Source organism: Pseudocercospora fijiensis (assembly GCF_000340215.1).
Source record: "Pseudocercospora fijiensis CIRAD86 unplaced genomic scaffold MYCFIscaffold_1, whole genome shotgun sequence".
Classification (NCBI taxonomy): Eukaryota; Fungi; Ascomycota; class Dothideomycetes; order Mycosphaerellales; family Mycosphaerellaceae; genus Pseudocercospora; species Pseudocercospora fijiensis.
Genome location: NW_006921532.1, coordinates 2272247 through 2296010, shown reverse-complemented (window position 1 = coordinate 2296010; position 23764 = coordinate 2272247). Strand labels below are relative to the sequence as shown.

General features: G+C 49.7%; 13 protein-coding genes across 13 annotated transcripts; 6 read left to right on the top strand and 7 right to left on the bottom strand.

Annotated features, from left to right (window-relative positions):
• Positions 1-4027: 4027 nt before the first annotated feature.
• On the bottom strand, positions 4028-5877 carry MYCFIDRAFT_75477 (uncharacterized protein; the record flags this gene model as incomplete). Its single annotated transcript, XM_007922184.1, has 4 exons — positions 4028-4169; positions 4812-4867; positions 5190-5241; positions 5429-5877. The coding sequence occupies 4 exons, from the start codon at positions 5875-5877 to the stop codon at positions 4028-4030; spliced, it is 699 nt and encodes a 232-aa protein (XP_007920375.1).
• Positions 5878-6116: 239 nt separating this feature from the next.
• Positions 6117-7263, bottom strand: MYCFIDRAFT_28946 (uncharacterized protein; the record flags this gene model as incomplete). Its single annotated transcript, XM_007921707.1, has 2 exons — positions 6117-6461; positions 6604-7263. The coding sequence occupies 2 exons, from the start codon at positions 7261-7263 to the stop codon at positions 6117-6119; spliced, it is 1005 nt and encodes a 334-aa protein (XP_007919898.1).
• Positions 7264-7414: 151 nt separating this feature from the next.
• MYCFIDRAFT_75475 (uncharacterized protein) lies at positions 7415-8115 on the top strand (the record flags this gene model as incomplete). Its single annotated transcript, XM_007922183.1, has 3 exons — positions 7415-7475; positions 7550-7903; positions 8057-8115. The coding sequence occupies 3 exons, from the start codon at positions 7415-7417 to the stop codon at positions 8113-8115; spliced, it is 474 nt and encodes a 157-aa protein (XP_007920374.1).
• A 377-nt stretch (positions 8116-8492) lies between these two features.
• On the bottom strand, positions 8493-10245 carry MYCFIDRAFT_127211 (uncharacterized protein; the record flags this gene model as incomplete). Its single annotated transcript, XM_007922812.1, has 2 exons — positions 8493-8881; positions 8934-10245. The coding sequence occupies 2 exons, from the start codon at positions 10243-10245 to the stop codon at positions 8493-8495; spliced, it is 1701 nt and encodes a 566-aa protein (XP_007921003.1).
• A 1437-nt stretch (positions 10246-11682) lies between these two features.
• On the bottom strand, positions 11683-12403 carry MYCFIDRAFT_127225 (uncharacterized protein; the record flags this gene model as incomplete). Its single annotated transcript, XM_007922811.1, has 2 exons — positions 11683-11797; positions 11976-12403. 2 exons carry the CDS (start codon positions 12401-12403, stop codon positions 11683-11685), a joined length of 543 nt encoding a protein of 180 aa, XP_007921002.1.
• A 712-nt stretch (positions 12404-13115) lies between these two features.
• MYCFIDRAFT_75470 (uncharacterized protein) lies at positions 13116-15227 on the top strand (the record flags this gene model as incomplete). The annotated part of the gene is made up of 5 exons (XM_007922182.1): positions 13116-13309; positions 13395-13619; positions 13854-14455; positions 14588-14741; positions 14906-15227. 5 exons carry the CDS (start codon positions 13116-13118, stop codon positions 15225-15227), a joined length of 1497 nt encoding a protein of 498 aa, XP_007920373.1.
• A 110-nt stretch (positions 15228-15337) lies between these two features.
• MYCFIDRAFT_54770 (uncharacterized protein) lies at positions 15338-15922 on the bottom strand (the record flags this gene model as incomplete). Its single annotated transcript, XM_007921910.1, has 2 exons — positions 15338-15659; positions 15711-15922. 2 exons carry the CDS (start codon positions 15920-15922, stop codon positions 15338-15340), a joined length of 534 nt encoding a protein of 177 aa, XP_007920101.1.
• A 923-nt stretch (positions 15923-16845) lies between these two features.
• On the top strand, positions 16846-17957 carry MYCFIDRAFT_28909 (uncharacterized protein; the record flags this gene model as incomplete). The annotated part of the gene is made up of 2 exons (XM_007921705.1): positions 16846-17367; positions 17433-17957. The coding sequence occupies 2 exons, from the start codon at positions 16846-16848 to the stop codon at positions 17955-17957; spliced, it is 1047 nt and encodes a 348-aa protein (XP_007919896.1).
• Positions 17958-18013: 56 nt separating this feature from the next.
• Positions 18014-18770, bottom strand: MYCFIDRAFT_169413 (uncharacterized protein; the record flags this gene model as incomplete). Its single annotated transcript, XM_007922810.1, has 8 exons — positions 18014-18043; positions 18078-18178; positions 18207-18265; positions 18292-18512; positions 18563-18587; positions 18631-18671; positions 18710-18719; positions 18751-18770. 8 exons carry the CDS (start codon positions 18768-18770, stop codon positions 18014-18016), a joined length of 507 nt encoding a protein of 168 aa, XP_007921001.1.
• Positions 18771-18884: 114 nt separating this feature from the next.
• Positions 18885-20006, top strand: MYCFIDRAFT_205739 (uncharacterized protein; the record flags this gene model as incomplete). The annotated part of the gene is made up of 7 exons (XM_007922808.1): positions 18885-18902; positions 18931-19012; positions 19054-19086; positions 19127-19142; positions 19169-19267; positions 19294-19325; positions 19403-20006. 7 exons carry the CDS (start codon positions 18885-18887, stop codon positions 19441-19443), a joined length of 321 nt encoding a protein of 106 aa, XP_007920999.1. The 3' UTR covers positions 19444-20006.
• On the bottom strand, positions 19321-20006 carry MYCFIDRAFT_201198 (uncharacterized protein). The gene has a single exon (XM_007922809.1). It carries the CDS (start codon positions 19956-19958, stop codon positions 19485-19487), a length of 474 nt encoding a protein of 157 aa, XP_007921000.1. The 5' UTR covers positions 19959-20006; the 3' UTR covers positions 19321-19484.
• Positions 20007-21094: 1088 nt separating this feature from the next.
• MYCFIDRAFT_181000 (uncharacterized protein) lies at positions 21095-22792 on the top strand. Its single transcript, XM_007922807.1, has 4 exons — positions 21095-21424; positions 21483-21501; positions 21575-22038; positions 22092-22792. Exon 4 carries the CDS (start codon positions 22212-22214, stop codon positions 22449-22451), a length of 240 nt encoding a protein of 79 aa, XP_007920998.1. The 5' UTR covers positions 21095-21424; positions 21483-21501; positions 21575-22038; positions 22092-22211; the 3' UTR covers positions 22452-22792.
• MYCFIDRAFT_209560 (uncharacterized protein) lies at positions 21095-22792 on the top strand. The gene is made up of 4 exons (XM_007922806.1): positions 21095-21424; positions 21483-21501; positions 21575-22036; positions 22090-22792. Exons 1-4 carry the CDS (start codon positions 21199-21201, stop codon positions 22151-22153), a joined length of 771 nt encoding a protein of 256 aa, XP_007920997.1. The 5' UTR covers positions 21095-21198; the 3' UTR covers positions 22154-22792.
• Positions 22793-23764: the final 972 nt, after the last annotated feature.

Sequence of the window (23764 nt, the reverse complement as noted above, 5' to 3'; positions counted from 1 at the left end):
CTCGCAGACGCGAGCAGCCGCTGACAGCATAGATACGGTACTAATGCAATTCTTCTCGAGACGCTATCAAAGCTTCCACCTTGGTGGTAAAAATGCATTTCTTCATTCACCCTCATCATAACTGTGCCATTTCCTATAAACGAGCTCTATAAACTGTCAGTGAAAGTCCACAGCATAAACGATGTGATTGTGTGCTGCTGGACACTATACATCCTGCAGTGTACCTACCTTGCACTCAGATCCGCTCGTTCAATAAAGTCGTTGAGCGCAAGGATCTGTTGCTCAGAATAGCAACAACCACTTCCACCCGGAAATCCACCGGCCCACCAGACAAGCCCACGAGTTTCTACGTGGCGAGTGGCAAGTCTTGGCCGTTGATGTTCAAGCCGATCGAAAATGCAAAATTCTCCCACTTCCTTCTCAACGACTTGATAGCAAGCGACCACTTGCGATAGACCACCTTTTGCGATTGAACAATACGAACTCTTAGCCAACCTAAGATTTCACCGTCTTTCCATCCAGTCACAGACATCCGTGCACTTTCAATGACAGCAAGTTTCTGCATGCCATTGTACAGCGTCTGAACACTTCGGAGTGAAAGTGGGTATTCACCAAATCCTTGTTTCTCAAGGATTACAGCGAATAGAAACTTGGTATTCAGCGGTCCGCGCCTAGTCACTTTCACTCCGAAGTGTAGAGACGCTGTACGACTCCCGACTCCCACGCATTTCCACGCCGGTGCCACGAGCACGATAGCGATTAGACAGCAGCAGCAAGCCGCGACATCCATGGCAAAAAGCACGAGATATTCTCACGAACCATTGAACATCTCATGTGGTGGCTGCGTCTTGATCCTCGTCCTCGTCGCGCATGCTGTGTGGCTTGTGCAGCAGCTATCGCAACTAATATGAAACATACAGGCTTGCATGCAGGAAAATCACCCCAAATTTCTGCTGCTGCCATAGGCCCCGTCTACTTGCCACCGATTATGGCATAATCGGTCCATAGATTATAACACCTCTTCCAATAATCTCTACCGCCTTATTATAATCGATTATCGTGTTATAGATGTCTCGCTATACTCGTAATCTCGCTAAGATTATGCTATATATAGTAAGATTAGCATAACCTACTCTCGAGGAGGTTTTACGCCTATCCGTACGCCAATTTAGGCTTCCGCTTAGTACCGTAGTATCTACCTCTTTCTAAAGTCGCGAATTCGATAGTATAGCGGTCGAGAAGATATAAGAGGCGTCGGAGGCTCGATAGGCGTAGGAAGGTCGGAAATAGAGCGCTTACTAGTAACAGTGTTATTAGTAAGCGCGGTTTGCGCTACAATACCGCTACTACTAGAAGAACTACCTAAATTGCGCCGCCGTGCATTATATCGACCGCCTAGACGTCCGACGGTTTAAATAGAGCGAAATAGGATAGAGAAAGAGGCGTTTCGGATATTAAATAGACTAAAGAGGTACTATTACGAGCGTACGAGGCTAAGGCAACCGGTATTGCGAGCGTTAATTAATAAGTTGCGGAAGTATAGACTAGAAGGCAAGAAGTATTTAGTAGAGGCAAGAGTTATACTATTTCTCGTCGCTATAGGCTATAATTAGAGCTATACTGTCCTTGCTAACGATTTTAGTGTAGCAAAAGAGACTCCGAGAAGGATAATATATGCTGTATCGCGCTATTTCTATCGTATAGCAAAGGACTAGATTAAATTGCTATAGAAGGACGATAAACCGCTATAGTCTAAGGGTGCTAACGGCGGCAAGTTCTAGCTATACTTTAAGGGTATAATAGGCGCTATTAATAGCACTCTATTATAGGCTAGTATCCCTAAAATCGAGGCTAATATATAGCGTTATCGGAAGGGTTATATTGCGTAGAATGTAATAGCGGCCTATAACTCCTTATTGCGCTTCCTGTTTGTAATGCCTAGTTACGAAGGGTTAGCGACAGATAGTACTGTATTAAGGAAGGCCTATTAGTTAGGCTTCGACGTACTAGAGGGCTACTTCTATCTCGCTAATAGTAGTTATTCGTTCAAAGATCTACGGCTTCTCGTACTATATTAGAAGACTCGATATTACCTTCGTAAGCAAGGCGAGGCAGAAGAACGACCCGAGAATTATAAGGAGATATACAACCTGCGCTATACTTAGCTTCGTAACTATATCGAGAGGGCGTTTAGGGTTATAAACCGGAGGTTCAATATTATTAAGGAGTATCTAACTACCTAGCTAATTGCTTAACAAAGTCGCTTTGTTATCGCCTACTGCGTTATCTATAATTTCATCCTTTCTAATAGTCGGCAACCGCTCTCTTCTAAACTAGGTCTTGTTCTATCGGACGAGGAACTATAGGCCGCACGAGAGGCGGATTATATAGCGGAGGTTTATATCGATAATAGGCGCTATACTAAGGAGGGTAAGGACGAGAGTTACGCCGATTATCGAGACAGAATAGCGAAGTAGATAATAGCTAATTATAATGCGTATTAGTTAAGAATAGGGCTCGATATAAGGGCGTAGAAGCAAGAAGTGCTAGTAAGGGTATAGCGGAGAATGTAATATAGTCGTTAAATGTTATAGCGAACAATAGACACTGCTTTTAGTAAGGAATTTGGTAAGGAAGCTGTTTCTACGATTTAACCGTTATATTCGGACGATATTAGTACCTCTCGACCGCCTATCTCGAAATTCTCGTACGTTAAAATAGCGGGGTCTTAGCAGGCTTTTTGTAATATTAGGATTCGAGTTGATAGGAGATGGCTTTTTCGTATATAATAGCACCTCGTACGTAACTATATTTTGTTAGTAAAAACTAACAACACCTCTATACAAATTAATAGTATAGACGTTAGCGTGCATTTGCACTAAAATTCTGCGCCTAATCTACGAATTCTCGCATTAAAGTGCAAACTTGTAGAGTAAATATCTACTTCTTCTGCTATTTCTAACTATTCTTATTAATAACAATAATACTAACCTATTGCCTATATCCTAATAGAAAGTATCCACCTTCTATCTGCTGCAGGTATATATTCTAGCGGATATTAGCCTTAATGTCCGTTAATACGGATAGGAAGTATTCCTTAAACTGCTGCTAGTTTATACTCGAAGCGACCTTATAATAGTCAAATTCCCTATTCTTCTTCGTACACTCGCGAACTAATAACATGCGATTAGCCGACCCTATATCTATGTCCTTAAACGTCTTCTTATCTAATAGCCGCTTTGTAACGTTGCTAACAACAGAGCTAGACTTAGTAGCCGCTAGAGCGTTAGCGCGTTGCTCGTCCGCTAACTTCTTCGCTAAAGTACGTTCTTCCTTGCTATCCTTTACTACTTCGGCGACTATTAGTACTATAGGCTCGAAAGCCTTCTATAACGACTTTACAATAGTTAGATTCTTGTCGTTTACTTCCTCCGCCTTCTTATAAACCCGATCGGCCTCCTTCTATATCCTCTTTTAGTGCTTTTCCTCTACCTTCGCGGTACGTAACACTATTAGCTGTTCTTCCGTAAATAGCGTAGCAGCAACCTCCGTAGCGGTCACCTTATTAGCCTCGGACCTATTATTACTCGCCTCGCTCTCTCTAAGAGCCTCGTTAGACATTATATAGTCGCCGATAGCTATCTCCGAGCCGATTAGTTCCTCTATAATATTATAATACTTAGGCAACTCGTTACGGAAGCTAGCATACCTCGGATTATCGTTAAAATAAGCGTCTTCTACGTCCGACTCGGCTGTTAGAGGTATACTATTCTAGCCGCTTATATGCTTTAAATAAGCAATCTACGTACCCTAATCGCGCTTAATAGAAGACCACTTGTTCTTCAGCTGTTTAGTAGTCCGGTCCGTGCTATATTTGTTGTTTATTAACGTTGCTACGTCTCGAAGGTCCGGCAGCTAGAAGTTGTTAGCTTTAGTGCTACGACCGACCTTCTTTAGCTTATTTAACTGCTCGAGGAAGTACTCGGTTTAGTCCGTAGTCTAATACTACGGTGTCTTCCGCTACTTGCTATTGTCGACAAGCGGTATAGCTGTCGCTATACGCTTCCGAGAGGTCTTCGTTACCTTCGTTGCCTTCGTTGCCTTCGTTGTAGGTGTCTTCGGCGGTGCTTAAGAAGCCTAAGAAGGCTACGAATCGCTCGATTGAGACACTATAGTATTAGCGTTCTAGTAGCTTCAAACTAAGAGATTAGTTGCTCTACTAACTATATATTTATATAGAAGACTATACCTAGAAGCACCTTCGAACGAGCGCTCGTCCTTACCGCCTATCGTACGCCGATTTTCCTTACCGCTGCTATATACCGCTTCGTTCCTTCTCGTATACTACTATAAAGCAAGAGGTAGAAGGTAGACTATAATATAGAGCTATAGAGCCGAGCCGCTAGCGCCGCGGAGGCTTATTATATAGGTTATAACACCTGTTATTGCCTACTTATAATCGATTATAAGAGGTCTATAATCTCTACCGATTATACGGCTTCTATAATCTAACCGATTATACTATAATCGGTAGCAAGTAGACGGGGCCTATCTATCTGTCTAGCCTCTCTGCCTATAAAATCCGAATAGGAACTCGTATTCTATCTTCGCTCTGCTATAATAAATGAAAAATTCGCAAATAGCAAGCGCGGCTATAGCTCTAATATCTAACTTATCGGAGCCGCCGTTATCCTATTTCACTTCTAAAGTTTAAGTCTAGTAAAGGTTTTCTATTAACGAAAAAAAATTGATCTACGGAGCATCCGGAAAACGTTCCGCTACGCTTTACAGGCTTATCTAAGCAAACTTACAGATAACGAGATTCGATAGTTCCTAGCCGAAAGTAGAAATCTCTTAGACTTCTAACCTAAAGCTCGATTATCGCTAATAATTAGCAAGCAACACATCCCTTACACTATTGTAGCGTTCTTCTATAGTGGACAGGGTTCTTGCTTGCTTCTTATTATCTACGCCACGTTGTGCCTGTGATGACTGACTCGCTTGTCTTCCGGAAATTGTCGTTTCTCAATTCGATCCGATCCCGACTCCCGAGTGGCGTACAGTACAGTATTAAGCTTGTTCTTAAGGTGGCAGAAGTCGAAGTCTATTAGCGATTCCGAGGACAAACGAGGAGAACGACCACAATAATCATGCTATTATTGCCAAGGCTGATCGGCTATAGAAAGTACATGTGCTGTTGACATTCGCTCGTTCGTCACATTCTGCAGCGCTTCGTTGTCGCTGTTGCCACTCTCAGGCCATGAAGGCAACGACAACATCCGGCATATGACACGATTCATACATACTCATGAATCGAGAGGGCCCCAAGAATGGAAACGAGACCGATGCGGTGCTCGAATGTCTAGAATTGGCATGATTGAGTGAGTGTTGTTGCATGAGTAAATTCTGCTTTCAATGGGGCACTTACCGGGTCTTCTTAGGTGCTGGCGATTTCTCCTCAGGCTCAGCAGTACTGCGGTCGCCACTGCGCATCAGGCGCTTGCCTGCTTTCTTCTCCTCGGCATGTTTGTATGAAAAACTGTGCGTACGGATGATCCAGTCCATGACCTTGACAAGAGATCCTTCTTGGTATGCAATCCTGTCTGCAGCAGGCCAACGCGATCCTTGAAATGGCTCTCGCGCCACAGGATCAGACTGTGCTACGCGACGCCGGACGTCGTCTCGGTGCTTGCGGTCAGGATCAAATTCTTTGAGCTTGGTGACCTTCAGCAGTGCCTGACCGTTGTAGACTTCTTGCGCCATTTCGAATTTGACCGTTTTCTTCAGCTCGAAAAGCTCGCTCTCGGTACATTTGAGGGCCATACACGCGGACGCATTGTCCTTGATGGACGGTAGAGCGTCCAGTGCGGAAGCCATGGTGCGTTCGTGCGAGATCGTTGTTCGAGTCGTGCGCGAAATCCGCGATTGACGTGATTTCAGACCAAGCTTGGCACGGCTCGGTCTCGGCCCGTTTGCATGTGAAAGGGTCTAGTGAGCTCCGCGAAAGTGAGTGATGCGAAGCCGTGCTGGCTAACGCTCCGAGATGGGCCTCTGGTGAAGGTGCGGTCTATTTCAGTTCGGCAGCTCAGGACTCGTCGCGCGGTAGATTCAACAGGTCATTTTGATTTGAGAAGACGTAAAGCCTTATCGACCGCGCTGGCTGCTCTACCTACCTCACCGCCTTCCTTTTTCGCTTCCCGCACTCCATGTTCGAAGACTTGGTCGAGTCCAATTTCAACAAACACGTTCGCTCTTTCCTCAGCGTTATCATAAACCTCGCTCTCAACATCTCTCGGGGCTCCAAAAAGATTGAGATAGCCATAAGGATTGCTTTTCTTCGGCACCATATGGGCGTCAGTCTGCCACAGTGGGAACAGCTCGGCAGCTCGCTTGGCTTGAGCCTGCGAATCTACCGGAGCTTGAGTCAAACCCATAGTCAGGAGGCGAGAGAGCGAGTTGAGCTGATGCACCTGGAAATAGTGTCAGCAAGTCATTTGCGACTCTGGGCGGGATTTTCGACACTGAAGTGCTGTAACGTCACGAGCCCAGCCCAGCCATGCCACAACTACCGAGTTGTCTGCACTGCTACAAAGATTCACTTACCAAAAGCTTGTTGCTACCGAGATTGCTTCTTGACTTCGCAGCTGACCAGTTCCCATTTGCGGCAGGAGCATTATGCGCCGCATCCTGCCATGAAAGGACAGTCTGGAAGGTGCGCAAGGTCTTCGCCCAGCCTCCTGCCACGCTCACGGCTGCTTCACCGTTCGTTTCCATCAACCAATCGAACAAGTCGAGAGCATCCAGTCGAATATCGTTGGACAAATGGGTCATTCCCGTTCGAGCGAAGAGCAACGTCCGCGACAAATCGCCCAGTTGATTCGCTGGCAAAAGTTTGAACAGCTTTAGAACTTGACTTCGAACACTAGAACTTCCGTCCAGAATCAACGATTGCGCCTTCTCGACAATCTGCGAGGCGGGCCTTGGCAAAGCATTTGGTGAGGCAGCAACAGCTGTCGTTAAATAGATCAAAGCATCGCGTCGCTGGATATCGGTTTTGCTGCTGAGGAGCGATAGATTGTGATCGAACAGCGCTGTAGCATCGCGGCTTCCTTCACTGAGATTCTGCTGTTTGAGAACGATTGACTTGGCTTGAAAGCTGGTATCGGTTGCGTTGGTGTTCTTGGGTCGAGCCTTGCCGACTTTCAATTTCGCTTTTTGAAAATCTGCCTTCTTCTCTTTCTTTTTCTTCGCAGAAGATCCCATTGCACCTTCCTCACCCGCAGTCTATGAAAACCGCGCTTCTGAGTTTTGGATTGTGCAGTGGTGCTGGGATCATGGAGGATAGTGTCGCCTGAAGGAAGAGAAATGAAACCGGAGAGCCAGAGATTTGTGCTGGTCGGAATCGGCGTTCATGATGCCGAGAATCGCCCGAGCTTTGGTCAACCCTCCTTGCCTCCTCGCGTTGATGTGTTTGTGTATGACAACAATGTTGCTACGATAGGGCGCACCTTCAGTACGCGGGCGATCATGCAGCAACTTTCACCTTCAGCAGAGACCGAAAATCTACTGGCACGACTCTCGCACCGGCCTGGCGTGCAAGGCACATTGATTCTATCTCGCGATACTGGAGCTATCGTGCGCAGCTCCGGACTGGTGACGGACGAAGATGTTGAGGAGGAAGAATCTTCAAGGCCACAAAGCTCAGGTGGTGGTCAGGGTCAGATCAATGGTATAGACGGGCAAGCCAAAAAGAGAGGGACTCGGAAAGCAGATGAGGTCGCAAGCTTGGTTTTCAAGTTTGTGCAAAGCACTGGGGCTATGATTGAGGAGCTCAATGGCGAGAGCGACGAGGCAAAGCTATTGAGAGTCCGGACCAAGAAGAATGAGATGGTCATTGTGCCAGGTAAGCACATTCAGAGTATGCGCTTGGTGTATTCAGGCTCACCGAGGAATAGATGCCAAATTCCTTCTCGTTGTCATCCACGACACGCCGCCCGCTTGACCTGGACCAGAAGACGTGGTTGAAACAAAGATAATCACGCAGACTCTCATCTAGAGTCGCAGAACGTGGTGCGAAGCAAAGACAGCTTCGACTTGCTGTCAATGAGGGCATAGAAAGAAAGGCCGCAAACGATCAACCGCCAGTTGCTGTCAGGAAACACTACCAAAGCACATCCAGTCGCCGGTACTTCAAATCAGCTGGAGCATGCCTCCAGAGCTCTCTATGTGAAGCCATTTCAACGTACCAAGATGCTTTGCCGTCACTGAAAGCCTTCAGGACGGGAACAGATTTACCGAGAGACAACCTCAAGAAGCACGACCATCTCTTCAAGTTTGCACGTATTGGGTCTCTGCAAGCAAGAACTAAAATGGGTAGCGTATCTGATCTAGGCATTCACGGAAGTGCATGCTTTGAAGCTGGTCTACGCTTCTGCAGCGAACGTCACCATCCACTTCGGCAATCTTCTTTCCCCAATCAACTAAACTCTCCGTTACGCTTTGTCATCCCTGAGTTGTTCAACAATACTCGCACGACGTGGTGTAGCGCTGTCGATGAATACTTTCCGGAATCTGAAGTGGCACAGATCCACGGCTGTCTGCCGAGCATTCGCAGCATTCTCCTTCACAAGATCCCAAGTCGGCTTTTGAAACACCTCATCAATTTCTTCCAACGTCTTATCTTTCGTCTCTGGCATGAAAAAGACCTGGTAGAACCAGCCAAGGACTGCAATGCCTCCATAAAAGCCGAGTGCGAGACCGGTCTTGGTGAAGGCGTTTTGCATCGCTGTGAAGTTGTAGGTGACAATGAAGGAGCAGAGGAAGAGAAGGGCATCGCTAGTCGTCATGCCGTAGGATCGAAGGTATGTGGGATATACTTCAGCTGTAGGAATTGGTCAGTCATGCCGATCGGCGGTCACATTCGTGTTACTTACCTGGAATGACCCAAGTCAATGTCGCGTAGGATCCGAAGAAGAGCTCATAGATGATGAGACCGCTGAGGTAAACACCCAGAGATGCTGAAGACCCGATCTCGAGGTGATACGAGGCACCTACAAGCACCAGACCAACGAAGAAACCTGGCAGCATAGCAATGGCCCAGAATCGTCGTCCGCAAGTCTCCATCAGGAAAATGGCTGGAATGGTTCCAATAAGCAGAGAGCCACCTCCTACGAGCGACATGTAGTTTGCCTCTAACTTGTCGAACCCCATCTGCGACATCAGTACACTCATGTAGTACATGATGGCGTTGATTCCCGTAAATTGACCCAGGAAGATCATAATGTTGGCATACACAATGGCACGTCGAGCTCGAGGCTTGGTGAAGAAGTCGAGCCATGGTGCCCTTCGAGATCCAGATCCAGCAGCAACTTCGGCCTTCTCCTCCTCGGCAGCAATCTTCGTGACGTAGAACTCCTCTCTCGACTCAGCAGTGCGAGTTCCGCGAATGCGCTTCCAGACTCTGTAAGAATCAAGCACACGACCCTTGTGCATGAGGAAACGAGGACTCTCTGGCATGTAAAGCATACCGATTAACATGATGGTGCTAAAGACCAGGGAAGATCCAAGAATGTAGCGCCAGTTGCCACGGACAGACACGAACATCGCTGCGACAGCATATCCCAGTACTTCCCCAAGGGCGATGTTGAATTGATAGAGTGACACCATGTTACCACGAAGACGGCGCTCGACAGTCTCCGCGACATAGACTGGCACGGTACCACCCTCCAAGCCAACACCCAAGCCAAGGATTACTCTTGCAGCAACGATCATGCCATAGTTCATCGAGCCGGCTTCCAAAGCTCCACCGATTGTGTAGAGGATACAGCTGATGATGATCGACCATCGACGTCCGAAAAACTCGTTGCAAGGAGACAGAATCAATGCACCACCGACAGCGCCCAGTGGCATTGCAGAGTTGACGAGCGAGTTTTGGGAAGAGTTCAAACCCAGATCATCCGGTAAGAACAGATTCGCTCCCGAGATCAGAGATTGATCCAATCCGGATAGGAGACCACCCATGGAAGCGAACGCCACAAGAAGCCAGGTAAAGTGCTTTGGATTGTTGAACTCAAGATCAAACATGCCCTTCTTGTCGCCTTGCTCCGCGAGTTCCTTCTCGAGCTGTTCGATCAAAGCATCTGCTTCCCAGCCTCCCGCGTGAGCGATCTCCAGGGCCTCCTTGGTGGATTGAACCTTGGGCACACTGCCCTTTCGAATCGCATCTTTGATTTCGCCGTCAGACATATTGCGTCGTTCTTCAAAAGTCCTATCCTCAGCAGTATTCTCGGTGTACGTTGGCAAGGTCGCGTCGACCTCTTTCTTTTCAGAAGCCATCATGAGGACACAGAGTATGACCAAGCAACCAAAAGTCAAGAAAAGCTTCCCTCCCGATTCTCCAGTCAGAGACGAAGGAAGGGAAAGAGAAGAGACCTACACTCGCTTGCTTGGGTCGTGCTCCGCATTTTATATTTGGCCAGTTGCTGGTTGTCCTCCGCACGGAGTCCCGCGCTGTGCTCCCAGTCTTGCTCCGCGAAAAGTGCACCATGCGAGACACGCTTCTCCCGATCAAATCTCCAGGGCACCCAAAGTCAGACTGGACGTGTTTGTGGTGTGAGAGCCAATGATGATGCGGCTGCTGAGAGTGAACAAGCATTCTCGGACCGATTTCTTGCAGATGCTTGAGTTGCGTGGAGCTTGGCTCCACTTCGGCGTGCACTAGGGTAAGCTTTTCTACCAAATTTCTAGAGAGATTCTAGCGTTGTCTTGGGAGAAGAGCGACAGTCGCAGCGACAGCAGCAGTATTGGCATGTTGCTTGCACGCTTCTTGTCCCTTGTTCCTTACCTGTAGAAGACTTCGATCGTAATCGAATTCGAAATTGATTCTTTACGCCTGCCATCACTTCCTATCTAAGCGCATCCCTACGGATTTTAGTCACAGCCTTGCTTGGTGTCAGATCGTCAACATATCGGCGGTTCTTTCGGCAATTTGAGCCTGAGAGGTCCAAGCAAGGCTTAAAATCGCTTAAATCGCTTGCTGACGCCCTTGCCGCGCTTCTGCCGGCGCCAGCATTCTGCTCCCGGCACGACCAGTGACCGCTTCGTAGCCATCCAAGTTCAGGAAGAACATGCGCGGTAGCCAGTGGAGCATGGTGAAGAAAACCAATTCCTCGTGTCACATATTCTGTGTGGTATCAACGCTTCTTCACACTTGTGACCAATACCCCGGCTGGCCACCTTTCTTGACGGAGCATTCACGGCAATGGTATGATCAGGACCGTTCGAGACATTTGCAATCCTCGGCGGCCAAGACTGCAGTACACGGTGTGACTCGTAGGTGCGCCCGCATGGAAGTCCTCGTCTTCTTACAGATGCACCTGCCGCCCTCAGAAGCGAATCTTGCGCGGATGATCGAAAATATTAGAGGACAGCGAGCTCCGCGAACGTGCACGGGAAGGCGTAACTATGGCGACTGGCTTTCTAGAGAGTCCTCTGATATACCATCAACGACTGATGCACAATGGAGGACTCCCAGCGAAGGCCGAGATCCCGGAAGCTTGACAGCGTCGCTGGTGGTGCTGATGTCGCTCATAGAATTCTGTGAGAATCTGTTTGAAGTCGTGGTCTTTCATGTCTATCAGCAGTGAATACATTATTGACAAATTATGGCGCGCATCGTTCTGCTCAATGATGCTCGTCTTCGATGACCGTGTAACGCCCTACTGCAAGCTCTCCGACGAAGAGTCCTGCAAGCACTGAAAGGAAATAGCCAACATTTAATGTCATAACCGCCAGCATCCTGTTTGAGAAAATTAGCGAAGGTCTTCATCAGTTTCTTTCCGCGGAATTTGTGCGTCAGGGACCACAAACACGTCGCCGAGGCCACGGGGAAGATAAGCCCATCAGTTTGAAGACAAACACGAAGCCGTTGCCTACGAGCAACGCCACATCAAGGTCTCTCCCAAGGTGACACTTACATCAAGTACGCTACTCCAGCCTGTACCACGTAGATACTCGCTCTTGGTAGGTCTGTGCTGAATCGCCATGGTTTCGACTGCACTGCACTCCGCCCTGCATGCAACACCCGCACCGATTCGTCCATGCCTCGAGTAGTCAGGACCGCTTCGTCGCTCTTCTCCATGGATGGGTCGACGCGTTCTGATGCGCTTTCACTTGCGACCTTGACATATCTGCGCTTGACTGCTTTGTCGTGCCACTTCGTTTCCAGCACATGCCGGTAGGCTTGCAGTACTCGGCTGATGATGCCCAGCACGATCAAGAAAATGCAGGTGCCGGCGTAAGCGCCTGTGGTCGAAGGTGTCCATGCCGATGAGTAGAGAGGTGTGGAATGATCGGTTGTGAAGACCATTGACGTCGACATGCTCGAGCTGGAACCCGAGCCCATGTCCATGTCTTCCATGGCTTCGAATGTTGACTACCAGATTGAACTGGAATGTTGATGTCTGAAAGGTGATTGCGCTTTCACGCCAGAGCAATATCTCAGATCGACCGCGAGCGAGCTCCTTCTGTAAGAGCGCAGTGCAGCCAGATGTCCTGTTGGTGTTTCCCCCGGGCGCCCGGGAGGTGCGGAGATTGCAAGGTTGACGACAGCGGTAACGTCCTTGGCGCTGTGATTTGGCTCTGGTTTCGGTGGTGATGAAAATTGGTGCGCGTCGAGCACTGATCACGGTGGTGTCATGCCGTCCAGGAAGGAGATGCACCAGCGAGAGATGCTGTGCTCCAGAGGTTCTGCCATGGCGGACGACTCACGAGGTTCTTGGTGTGAGCGCATTTGATGAATGTGGTTAGCAGTGAGAAGGTATTCGGGCAGGAGCGGACGAATCATGATTGGGCTTGCACTCCGCCGCAATCGCATCCAGATCCCAATGCTTGGCGGCCGCTGTCCTCTCCGCTGAAACTGAACAGCTTCATACAAGAGCATTCAAAGGATTCACCATGCCTTTGTATCTTGGATAGCGGTTGCACACGGTGGAGTAGCCCGGTCACGATGGCACCTGCCCTTGTTGCTGCCGGCGGCTGAGAGCAGCTCGGCGCCACAGCCAGCTGATCGCAGAGGACGCGACACGACGCGACATACCAAGGGAGGTGTCAGCAAGATGTGTGCAGCTGTCTCGGGATTTAATATTGTTCAGTGCCTATTCTGGCAGCCACGGAGTGTCAGAACGCGCAGGAGCATACATGTAGTCAGAGCAGCAACGACGTCCTCCGCCCCTACTCTGGGCGCGATTAACAACACAACAGGAGCCAGCACAGTCTCACAGCACGTCTCGAGCGTGCAGCCCGCCAGGCGGTATGTCACACAGAAGACGCCCACATAGGCGACGTCCAACTTGGGAATCTCCGCGGGGCCCTGTTGCTATCCGCGTCGGACACAGGCGCAGCGCGACAAAGTATAGCGAAGTCCAAATATACAGCCCACGCGAGGCCGGCCGCTTTGCACGTCTTGTTGAGGAACAAGTCAGCGCACATCCAAATGACCCTTTGATCATCGCTGTCAACGGATACCAGGAGTGGCTTGGCGATGTACTACACTCTTGCCTCGAAGACAATTGGCAGGAAATTGCCGAACTCGACCGAGCCGTTCAGTTTGCCAGCACCATGTAAGTCATACGAACCCCTAGGGGAACGAGTGTAATCCATTGTGTATGATGGGAACTATTCTTGCATCACCATATACTCCTGGAGCGTCTCAAGTCTTGCTAACGTTGCTTATGTCCTCAGGCAGTTCCCAGAGAAGGCCTCGAAGCGAGGTCAATGGGTGCCTTGGACGTTCATAATAGAGTACGAATGCATCTTAATCTTGGCTGCATTGGGAGGTGCTTACTCTACGACAGCCATATGAATGTGCCACAAGTCTACTACTGGTCTGTCGATATGGAACCTCCTCACTGGGAGGAGAAAGGTCTCCCACCGATGGACACGTTCAAATTTCGGACTGGTGTCTGGTTCTGCGGCCGTGGAGCATGCCGACTAGACCGAAAAGTATCAGTGACGCTCGTTTTCACAAGACCGACTCCCGTCAGCGAACACATCGTTACACGATTGTTGTTCGATTACTTGTGGCGAGACAACGACTTCGATCAGGCTCGCGAAGACGAAGAGGGCATATGCTGGACTTTCTCACGCCTCTACTACCTGCTTACAGACTGGCAGAACATCATTGGCGAAGTTCTTGCTCGACTGGACGAAGCTGAGATTAACAGCCACGGCAGGCGTTTACCAGTCAAGATAAGAACTCGACGTATGCATGCCGAGGTAGATCGCATTTACGAGATGAAGGAATACCTGCACTTTCACACTCGATCCTTCAAGAAGCTTCAGAAGTTGAAGGATGATGTGCCTCAGAACGAACAGAAAGATCCTTTGTGGTTCGACATGGACGACGCCGTCGACGATCTTGAACAATTCGATTCGACCCTTGATGGGCTCACCGAACGTAAGTGCGGTTCCTAGGGCTCGCTCGCTTCAGGCGACTCAACTCTGCCATAGCCCAAACCTTTGCATACCATTTTCCACATAACAATATTTCCTCCAAAGCTGGTTCTGGAGCAGCTGACACTTGAACCAGGACTCAACAACTTAATCGAGCTGGAGTTCAACATCACGAATGCGACACAGTCCGACAACTCTGCATTCCTGACTGTGGTCGCCACGATTTTCCTGCCCATCTCATTTCTGTCATCATTATTTGGCATGTCGACCGTGACTTGGCCTGTCATCTGGTAAGACATTCGATCGCCCCACCTCCATTCTCCTCTCTTCACAGCGAGGGGTTGTAGTACTAGTGCTTCTCGAAAGCGCGCAGGAAGCAAATTTAAATCAGCCCACTGCAGCCCACTAGAAGTCAGCCTCCTTGTTCGATGCCTCTGCTAACATGTAACTCCAGGTACGTCTATGCTGCTATTCCGATCTTTGTAACAAGCGTCGCCTTTGCAGTCATTTTTCCATGGGCACGAAAACGCGTTCTGATCGCACTTGATCCCATTGAAGAGAGACGGCTCATGCTACAACCAAACCAATTCACGTTGCTTGGCGAAGACTATCCGGGAAACGTCAATGCTCCAGAAAATACCAACACGCCTGGTGGCAGCAACCGGCAAGGCCGATTTAAACACCAAGCGAAAGGAGTTTCTCGCTCGCAATCACGACCACCATCGCGACCACGCAAACGCTCACGCTTGAGATTCGGCGGCGAGAAGAGATGGTAACGCGCCCTTGACTTTCCGCATTTAAGACAGTTTTTGGTAGCCGAATATCAAGACAAGTAAACTCACCGTTTCATAGCAGCATACCATCACATCGTCCCGCTCGTCCCGCTCTATCCAATAATGACCTCAGTGTTTGTGACAACATTGCCCTGAGTCGCTATGCTATACGGACAGACCTCCTTAGTTTTCTCCACGACCTTCTCTGCATCAGCCTTGCTAATGCCACTTCCGAACTTGATCTTCATGTCCACCCTGATTCCCATATCAAGTTTCTTCACGTCTCCGATCAAGTGTACTTTGGTTTCAATGACAGAATCTTCGGGTAGCTTGATGTTCAAGCTTGGAGCGGTCGCGGCCATGGCCCCTTGGAAGCAAGCTCCGTATCCGGCTGCAAAGAGCTCCTCGGGGTTGGAGCCATTTCTGTACAATTTGCTAGATCAGCAAATGTTCTTCACGACGTGTCTTCTCATCCATCGAGCATACCCAGGTCCACCCAGCTCCTTTGGCGCAGCCAACTGAATGTCGAGATTCTCAGCCGAGATCTTTCCCTTTCTGCCTCCTGTTACTGAAGCATGGGCTGTGTAGAATGGCGGGGAGGTCTCCCAGTTCAGGAAACGAGCTTGTTGCTGTGTCGCGCGAGCTGCGATTCGTGGCGCGGGGCGCAGGAGAGGTCGGAATGCTCTTACGGAAGCCATTGTGATCTTTGGGGGTTGTGGTGTGAGATCTGTTATCACGAAGTCCGTAGTCGAAGTAATGTATGTAAAGCTTCGGCTTGGGATTCCCCTGCAGGGAGACCCTCGGACGTCGAGCTCGCAGGCATTGAGTTTGACGGGGCTCGGGAGAGAATCCGCACGGGTTTCAACCAAATCCTTGTGAAATTTTGCACAACTGAGACTTCAATTTGTGTTACTTCTCCTGACTCAGGACTCAGGAAGCTCGACATCATCACTTCACATGCAAACTCTTGGTATGACTTTCGACTGGCAAATCTGTCCCATCGGCAGAAAGGGATCCAGCTCATTTCCTTGATAGCGGGTTAAGCAGTGCAAGGAGCAGTTTAAGAGCAGGGGCAAGCATTAGTGGATCAATGGTCAAGGAAGAGTTGTAGGATAAATGAAAACACCAACTGCGCGAGATCAAGCGAGCATACGCAGCGTCGGCTCTAGGTCCAGATACCACATTGAGTAGAGCTACGTGACATGGGCACAAGCTACAGCAGTAGCAGTAGGTCCGGTGTGCATGATTGTCGCAGAACAGGCATCTGTGAAGGGCTCTAATAAGAATCTTCTCGTAGCAGGATTCGAAGTTCTTCACTTTCTGGCATTGCTGGTCGCGACTAGCGAAGTCATAGCCGGGGTTCGATGCCGCCCATAGGCTGTTTCGGAGGGGTTCAAGATTTGTGCAGCTCACAACAACGAATGCTCTGGTCTTGCTTACAAAAGGGCAGGAGGGGCAAAATGATGTCAAAATCGAACATCGTGCGAAGTAGAACCGAGGTCTGGCATATTTCAAGCAAAACGTCCGATATATAAGGCAAAACGTCCGAGTCGCCATTCTCGACTCTCAGCAAGAAATTTTCTTTTCAACGACCTGCAATTGCACAGAAATCCTGCGAAAAATGGTGAAAACACGACAATGGCAATTGGCGAACAAGCCGAGAGACGAGCCGAAGCTCGATGGGCCCGAGCAGACCTTCAAACTCGTGGAGACCGATCTTCCAGAGCCAAAAGCTGGTGAGCTGCTGGTGAAGTTATTGTGCCTATCCAATGACCCCGCTCAGCGAGGATGGATCGATCCAGATATTCCAGCCGAGAGAATGTATGTACCACCTGTGGAGATTGGCGCCCCAATGAATGCCCGTGGCCTTGCAGAGGTCGTGGAATCCAAGTCAGAGAAGTTCAAGAAGGGCGATACTGTCATCGCAACGACCGGCTGGTCTGAGTATAGAGTTGTGCCGGCAAACATGTGCCAACCAGCGGGAGATCTGCCTGGTGGCAAGAGTAAGACCCATTACCTTGGTGCGCTTGGGTTGACTGGTCTTACTGCCTACTTTGGTCTGACTGGAGTTGGCAACACGACAAAAGACGATGTTGTCGTCGTGAGCGGCGCAGCTGGTGCAACTGGCTCCATGGCAGTCCAGGTAAGGTTGCAAGCGACATATCGATATCGAGATCCTGATTGACTGACCGTGTACGCTCTTCCCAGATTGCCAAGAAGATCATTGGTTGCAAGAAAGTAATCGGCATTGCTGGCACGGATGAGAAGTGTCGCTGGGTCGAGAAGCTTGGAGCTGATGTCTGCTTGAACTACAAGAGCAAGACATTCGCCGAGGATTTGAAGAAAGCTACCCCTGATTTTGCCAATGTCTACTTTGACAATGTTGGTGGCGAGATTCTCGACTTGATGCTTTCTCGACTTGGAAGAGGTGGACGAGTCATTGCTTGTGGAGCCATTAGCAGCTACAACACATCCCAAGAGCGAACGACTGGCCTCAAGAACTGGTTCGAGATTATAATCATGCGGCTTCAGGTGAAGGGTTTCATTGTGATCGACTTCATGAAGGAATTTCCCAAGGCATTGGAGCTCTTCAAGGAAGCTGTTGCAGACGGCCGACTTGATATCGAGGGCGGAGAGACGGTGGTTAAGACGAACTTTGAGGGCATCCCGAAGACGTGGCTGAAGCTGTTCGATGGCTCCAACCAGGGCAAGCTCATCACCCAATTGGAGTAGAGAGCAAGTCTGAAGGAGGACGTGAACAATGTACAATACTCTAACAAGCTGCTAACTCAATGATTGGAAAGCCATACGATATCATCCTCTTCATGCAGAAGTGCCCTCCCTCGCTTTGACAAGGGCGTGAGGGCAGGGCGTATGGATGGTGCATATGCCGGTGCTCCCATGCTCGGCATTATTTTCGCCATTACTCGTTATTCGGAACACACTGCCTGACGCTGCATATGCATCATGAGATTGCTGAACATGGAATCATTCCTGCGTACCTGAATGTGGCTAACAGCATGTAATAGGGCTGAATGCAGCTGCAATGTCGCTGTCCGAGAGCCACGCGAAGAACGACCGAGTTGTAGACAGCATCATCAACTCCCTACAGCACAGGTCCTGCAACCCCCATTCTGTTTCGGGTGCGAAATCCTGAATCGTCTTTTGCTTCTCTCCCCCTCCGCCGGTGGTAGGAGTCACACAACCGCTGCTGCTGAAAAGGATTCCCGCATGTACATGTACTGTACACGCGGCAGGGCGTCCGTTCTGCACCGAACTTCCAGAATCCTATCCTCGACTTTCCCGTCGCGGTATACGAAAGGCCCGAGGATTTGTACAGCTTCGACAAGCGGAACAATCAGGCTCACATTTCGCAGCTCATCTCCTTCCTATTCTAGTCTTACACAAGGTCTCCTCCTTCACTTTTTCCAACTCCCCAAACTCTCCCTATCTTGATCCTCAGTTACAACCTGAACTTTTCATACCATCAGCTGGCTGCACATGTCTTATCCCCATTACATTCCACGTTACAACCACAAGTCCCATCCGACTTGGAACAACCTTTCGTTACCGTATCTTTAGGATATCTCTTGTAGTATTTATTACAGAGACCGCCGCAGTTCATCAACTATTTCGAGACGTTAGCCGAGCTAGCTGATGATGTTGGTAGGAGGCCGAGTGGGCACCACAGGAATAGCTAGTAGAGAGAGAGAAGATCGTACCGAGCAATGACAAACTTTGTTGGTACATTTACTCGCAACGTAAGGGACGAACTCATTTTGCGTATCGTTTTTACCGCGCGGGAATAATTTCATCTCTACGCCTTCAGTCGTAGTTTGCAGGTATAACATGCTAACTAGAAGTTGGGTATAAGACTAAACATGTGTTTCCGCAATCTCTAGAGTTTCAAACTGGCATGTGGATCTTGCATCGAAAACTCTAAGGACACCTCGGAATGTGGCCCAATTTAACGATGCAACGCGGTCGCGGAGGTTCAATCTATCGGATAGTTCTAAGCCAAGCCAAGCCGAGCGAGCTCAGCTGTGGCTTGCTGCAGCAACTTCCAAAGCAAGTACCAAAATGAGGGCACGAGGAACGAACGTGAAAGTATCTAATACATCACTAATCGAACCAAACTTTAGGACTCTTCTAGGGCCCGTTCCTTCCGTGCCGTGCAGCGCCTGAACATTGCGCTCTGAACGCTATCATCATAATCTGATCAATCTGGATAATATGGTATCGCCGCTTAAGTCCGCCCTCTCATCTTGTACTGTTGATTGATTGTGGAAACAGTCTTTCTCCGCGTCGGCTTCGCCAGGCATTCGTGGCCTGCAAGAAGTCTTCACAGCCTTGTAGCAGGAAACTCCATTTCAGCACGAATGCTGCTGAGAGCTCCCAAGATGCAAGCTGCTCGGGCGAGCTCCACACGACCAGCCCACCGCGCTGCCACTGGCCCTGCAGGTTCTCCATAGCTCCTGATGCCCGCAAGTCCCTCGAGATAGCTGCAGCATCTATCTGCTGTGCGGCAATCGCTCTCAGCACGTTGAATCGTAGGCGTGGGTGCGGTATGATATCGATGATGGGATCGTGAGGCACCTGATGCTGCGGAGGCAGAGGTTGCAGTGTAGCAGGTATTCCACTGCTGGTCGGTCTGGGTGTGAGGGTTGAATTTGCGCTCTGTAATGTGCTCTGGGCTATCCCCAGGCGCTGAGCATTTGTGGATGCTGCCGACATGAGGTTACGATTGATCAGTTGAGCCAGCTCGTCCCAGACTCTTCCTGGGCTATCAACCATTCCGTTTGGCTGGCTCGTTGTTGGGGCCGAAGATGCTCGACTTTCTGAGGCGTCCTGTTCAAGCTCGTCGTCCACAGAGTAAGGACTATCGACCTCATCCTCCTCGTACTGCGAGGATGGCTCGCTTGATGAATGACGAGGCCTGTATTGCTTCTTGTCCGAGCCTTCTCTTTGACGTTGACGAAAGGCACGCTGATTGATTCTATTTTGGATACGCCTCCTCTCGGTAGGGTCGTTCTTCCCGCGCCAATTCTCATTTGTCACTGTACAGATCCGATAGGAAGGGTCGGAGGAGGAACGGTCCGACGCTGTAGGTCTCGTGCTATCATCCATCTTGAGGTGCCTATGCCTGACGGCCATATCTTGGTGGCAACGACTGATCGATATAGACATGGCGTCGGATTCTAGCAAGTGGCGAGAAGATGATGAGGCTGCGGTCAGAGGCCTTATGATTACTTTGGCATATGTCATTCGAACAGTCTGGCAGCACCAGGCAGACCTATAATCTGAGTCATCTGCATCGTTGCTGGACAATGTCGCGAGCGGCTTGCAAATAGGGCCTGGTCGGGCATGCGATGCGAACAACGCGTGGCGCGCAGGAAAAGTTCGAGATGGACTAGCGTTATTCGACCGACTAAGCCGAATGTCTGGCTGGAGTACGATGAAGGTAGCAGTGACTCCCGGATGCGGCGGCGGACTTGCAGCAGGACGGCATGCGTGGTGCATTGTGCATTGTGCATTGCGCATAGACAGCTCCTGCTATTCCTAGAGCGGGCCGCTCATCGGCCTCAGCCCTGCGCCAGCGTTACCACGCTCGCTTCTGTCTGTATGCTTTCGGGAAAGCATGAGCTGCTTCTCGTTCGTGCCTGAGGCTCTGGGCATGGGTGCACGCTCAATAATAATGCGCTGGTGTCGTTCAGGACGTCGACGTCGTGGTCTTGGCAGAGGCTCTGCGAAGGATTCACTTCTTCCACGGATGACGTCTCAGGTGTGGTCCAAGCGCCATGCTGGCTTCCAGTTCCCTGTTTGTGGCCGGCGCAACTCTCTTTTCAACAACGTGTAAGTGTAAGCACCCCTCCGGCCCCGGCTTGAATTGCTCTTTGAGCACCATGTCAACTCTCACAAACTGGCATTAGAACCACTTCCTGATTACGAATCCGACATCCAGGCATCAGGCATCATGACGGGAATCGTCCAATGGATACGCGACGAAATCACCTATTCGCAAGGCTACATGCAAGGACGATACGCCGCCTTGCCCAGTAGCTTCGCCGACTTGACTGGAACCATGGTGTCGAAGCTAACGAGCTTCATATCCATTCCGCTTCCATTGCTGTCAATGTTGGCCTTCCCGATATTCGGCGGCTCGAGCACCACCATCAGCCTGGGAGTATTTTATCTCACCTGTACGTACCCGCCATCATCTTGCATCCTTGGCCGCCTGCTGACGCTTATCTGTGTTAGGGCTTGGTCTAGTGTCTAGGTAAGTGAAGTTCCGCGACCCTTGTTAGGGTTCATAGTTGTCAGCTGCTGTGTCAGGTGCTGATGACGAGCAGTCACAGTCACTTAACGATTGAGCTGTATGGCACTCTAGTCATTCGATGCTTCCTCTTCCTCCTACCAGCCCTTGCATTCCTGGCCTTCGACTGTCTTCTGCCCAAGTTGAGTCGGCGGGTGAAGGCTCGTGGACGTGAACATTTGCCTCTTCGGCTAGGACGCGACAAAGTGCTCCGAATAGCTGGCACAGCTGTCGGCAATGTGTTTGTGTCAGTATTGCTCCAGGCTTTCTTGGAAATCCTTTTCAGCCGGCTTCTACACCTGCGGAGTCTGATCAAAGTGTCATCGATAATACCACTACCTTGGTCCATTCTGAAAGATATCCTTGGTGGCCTGATCGTCCGCGGAGTCGCTCACTATGCGGTCCACCGATATTATTTGCACACATATGACACTGTACTCAAGACCTGGCATTCGAGATGGCAACATAGCATCGATTTTCCGTTCAGTGTTGTTGCTGCCTATGACCATCCTGTCAATTATTTACTAGCAGTGTGGATGCCCACGATCTTACCTGCGTATTTGTTCCGCTGGCATGTCCTTACATGGCACCTCTTCACAGCCATAACAAGCCTTGAGGACCTTTTTATTTATTCGGGATACTCTGTCCTTCCATCTACGATAATTTTAGCAGGCATGGCGCGTCGAATAGAGGCGCACTTCGACTCCGTGACGGCTGGCAAAGATATGGGCAATTTTGGACGTCTTGGCCTCCTGGATCTCCTAGTCGGGAGTACTTGCAAGGACGAGGACGATGTCCTCGACGATATCAACGAGGAGACAGAAAAGCACAACGTTAAAGAACGAGCTCAAGGAGCAGCGAACTCAGCCATGGACGGCATCGAGCGAAAGCAGAAAGCTCGTGGAAGGAAGTAAAAGCGGAGTTAATCGCATGAGTGCAGGTGGCTCACAATAAAGCGCCGCATGCCAGCTGCGGAGACAAGGAAGGATCACTTCGACCAGGATGCTCGTCTGACGGGGTCCGGGAATTCCAATCACATCATTACAGCTTCTAATGTGAATTACGACAGCTGACCTGAGACGAAAGCTAGATTAGGCCTCTGCAGGAGTCGACTTGGCGTCGGGCGTGATTTTATCTGCTTCAAGATACCCTCTTTGCGTGTGCGTTTATGATGACACATCGATATGAAGTACGCTGCGCGTTTAGTTCAGCTTTCCGGCTAGGTTAGCTCAAGCATGAATCAGTATGACTTCCCAATAATTCACGTTCAAGATCACATTACTCCCCAGGAGTTGCAGGACCTGATTGTCACCTCTGCCTGACGTCGGTTTTCGATCTCGCAAAGGAAGAAGGATCAACACTCTAGCACGAATGAAGCCTCCTCGAAAGACCAGGTTGCAAGAACAACATTTATCCGACAGTATATTACACAAGACGTTCATGACCGGGTCAAGATACGAAAGAGGCAAGAATTTGACAGCCAGAGCACACCCTATTCCTTTCGGAAGTAAGCGCCAGCGCCTCTCTCTGCATTCTGAAACGCTTGGCTTGTCCCACGTGTCGGGCTGCATGTGGTCCAGATAGGCTACGAAGATCGAGCGGGATGGGTTTGATCGGTTCCGCTCCACGCGGGCTGTACGAGACCACCATCATGCTTGCTGTGCTTGTCCACCTTTCGGGCTCGCCGGCAGGGGCGAGTTCACGCTATGAAGAATCAGCTGTCATGCTGCGATTCTCGCATCGAACGTCGTGCTTCGATCACTGGGCTACTGTCCGATATTCGACTTGGATCTTGGACGATAAGTGATCATCCTTCAAGCTCACAGAAGACGGGCTGGTCCAAATTGTGGCAGATGATGAGCAATCAGGCTCGGACCGTTGCATCTGCTTCGGGAAAGGAATCTTAGTTTGTCCAAGAAGTAGTAATCGATCCCTTGTCTGATGTAAGCGCCGACCGAGTGCCCGCGATCTCAGACTGACACAGTTATCGTTCTTCTTGATGGATTACACTGCGCTCGCGCTCGGCGGTGGAGACCTACCCTCCTCTGCTGTGGCCGTGGCTGTGTTTTCTCCTCGACAAGACGATGATTGGCGACTCAACGAAAGGATGAGAAAATAAAACTGAGGGCATACACATTAAACACTACCATTGAATCTCTTTATCTTCTGCTCCCTCTATTTCCAGAACACCCCTGGGCCCTGGTCTCTGACTTTGTCGCCGGGCTTT